The sequence below is a fragment of the Hylaeus volcanicus genome, chromosome 7 (genome assembly GCF_026283585.1).
Source record: "Hylaeus volcanicus isolate JK05 chromosome 7, UHH_iyHylVolc1.0_haploid, whole genome shotgun sequence".
NCBI classification, from domain to species: domain Eukaryota; kingdom Metazoa; phylum Arthropoda; class Insecta; order Hymenoptera; family Colletidae; genus Hylaeus; species Hylaeus volcanicus.
Window position 1 is genome coordinate 6,844,605 of NC_071982.1, and position 1,592 is coordinate 6,846,196.

The following is a 1,592-nucleotide window of genomic DNA, read 5'->3' on the forward strand; positions in this document are numbered from 1 at the left end:
CCGCGCCTAGTAAGTGGCAGCCAGAGTTACAGGTCTGCTTTGAGCCGTTCATCCTTTTTCACACTTTGTTAAATGTTCATAATTATGAGAGTTTTCAATCGATTTCGGTGAAACTTCGCGAGGAATAGTCTTCAAGTGTCTTCTGGGTGTGTGCAAAGTTGCATTGGCGAGGGTTGATGTGAAGGGGTTAATTCACCCCCCTAAAGGAGGGGGTGTAGAAAAACGCCTCTTTGGAAAAGGCTAGGGGTGACGGGAGGGGTTGAAAAAAAACCTTCAAAAAAACCTTTGGGGCGACTCTCCTTGATGCCCTCTACAAAATGCACCCCTTGAAATCCCTCTCGGACAAACCCCCCACCCCCTACAGCACAGAAACCCCCTCCACCTCTAAAATCCACAATTTTTGGACGACGGTCTCCATTTTGGACTCAATGCGTTCTCTGGACTACCCTGATCCAGAAAATACCATCACCCACACCGTGCACCCCGTAGACACCTTTTCCACTCTCCACCTGGGGGGGTGGAACAGCTTGCAAATTTTCAACCCCCTTCGTAAGGGAGCACTTCCACACATCGAAGGGCGATGAAATTCACCACGTTTGTTCTCGATACGTTAAGGATGAATGCCGAAATGGTTCCGTTTCGAAAACTGCCCCCAAAGCTGAAAGGAGGGGGGCAGAGGTAGGGATGGTCCACACCCAAGTATAAGGGTTGGAACATTGTCACGTTGCGTGGATTACATGTCCAACGGTCCAGGGCATCGGGGTGACACAGTTTCGATGTCTTTTTCCCGCGTGAATGGCAATAAAATACGAAAATGTCGATTTTTTAAATTCCGAGGGCAAACATAACCTCGAATGGACCACCTCTTCTAACACGTGCGTTGCAACTTTCAGCTTTCACCGACGACGGGGCCACGGAAGTCACGGAAGCTGTGACCTTGAGCCGCAAGACGACGCTTCCGGTCACCACGCCACCAGCAAAGAAGGACAACGCCAGCGACGCGGCGACAGTCCGGCCAGAATTCGACGAGGGCAAGGGCATCTCTATGATTCCGAAAGACGACATCGACCCCGTCCCCTTAAAGCCATCGACAAGCACCGTCGGCCCTGTCGCTAACGCGACCACGCCGAGAACGTCTAAAACTACTCGTCCTACTACGCCAAGAATATTTAGAACTACTCGGCCAACCACGTCAACCGTGGCAACTACGAGGGCAGTCCAAACAAAGGAGACGCCGTTCACGCAGACGACCACCAGCAGATACGCGCAACCGGAAGAGGAACCTGGTAACACGAATTCCCTGTCGAAGTTTCCGCGATGCATGAAATACTCGACCAAGTTTCCAGGGAATCGATCGAGTGGCTATTCGAGTCGAGGTTCACCGAAGTACATAGATTGTCAGAGTGTCAGGGTTTCAAAGTTATAAACGAATTCGAGGGACCCCGTTCCTCTAGTTTCAAATGATACTTCAAGAGACACACAGGTCTTCTCAGACGAGTCACATAGTTTAGCTTCAGGGTTGACACGCTAGATGATGTTACTATAACTTCTTTTTGTCTTTGTTTTATTTTAACCCTTTGCACTCTGCACCA

General features: G+C 50.0%; 1 protein-coding gene across 2 annotated transcripts in view; it reads left to right on the forward strand.

Annotated features, from left to right (window-relative positions):
• Nucleotides 1-1,592, forward strand: part of LOC128879212 (uncharacterized) — an 8,009-nt gene that overhangs the window by 4,252 nt on the left and 2,165 nt on the right. For both annotated transcript variants that reach the window (XM_054128147.1, XM_054128148.1), the window contains exon 10: nucleotides 894-1,286. In XM_054128147.1, the coding sequence (XP_053984122.1) occupies nucleotides 894-1,286 (393 nt within the window). The remainder of the gene's footprint in view (nucleotides 1-893; nucleotides 1,287-1,592) is intronic.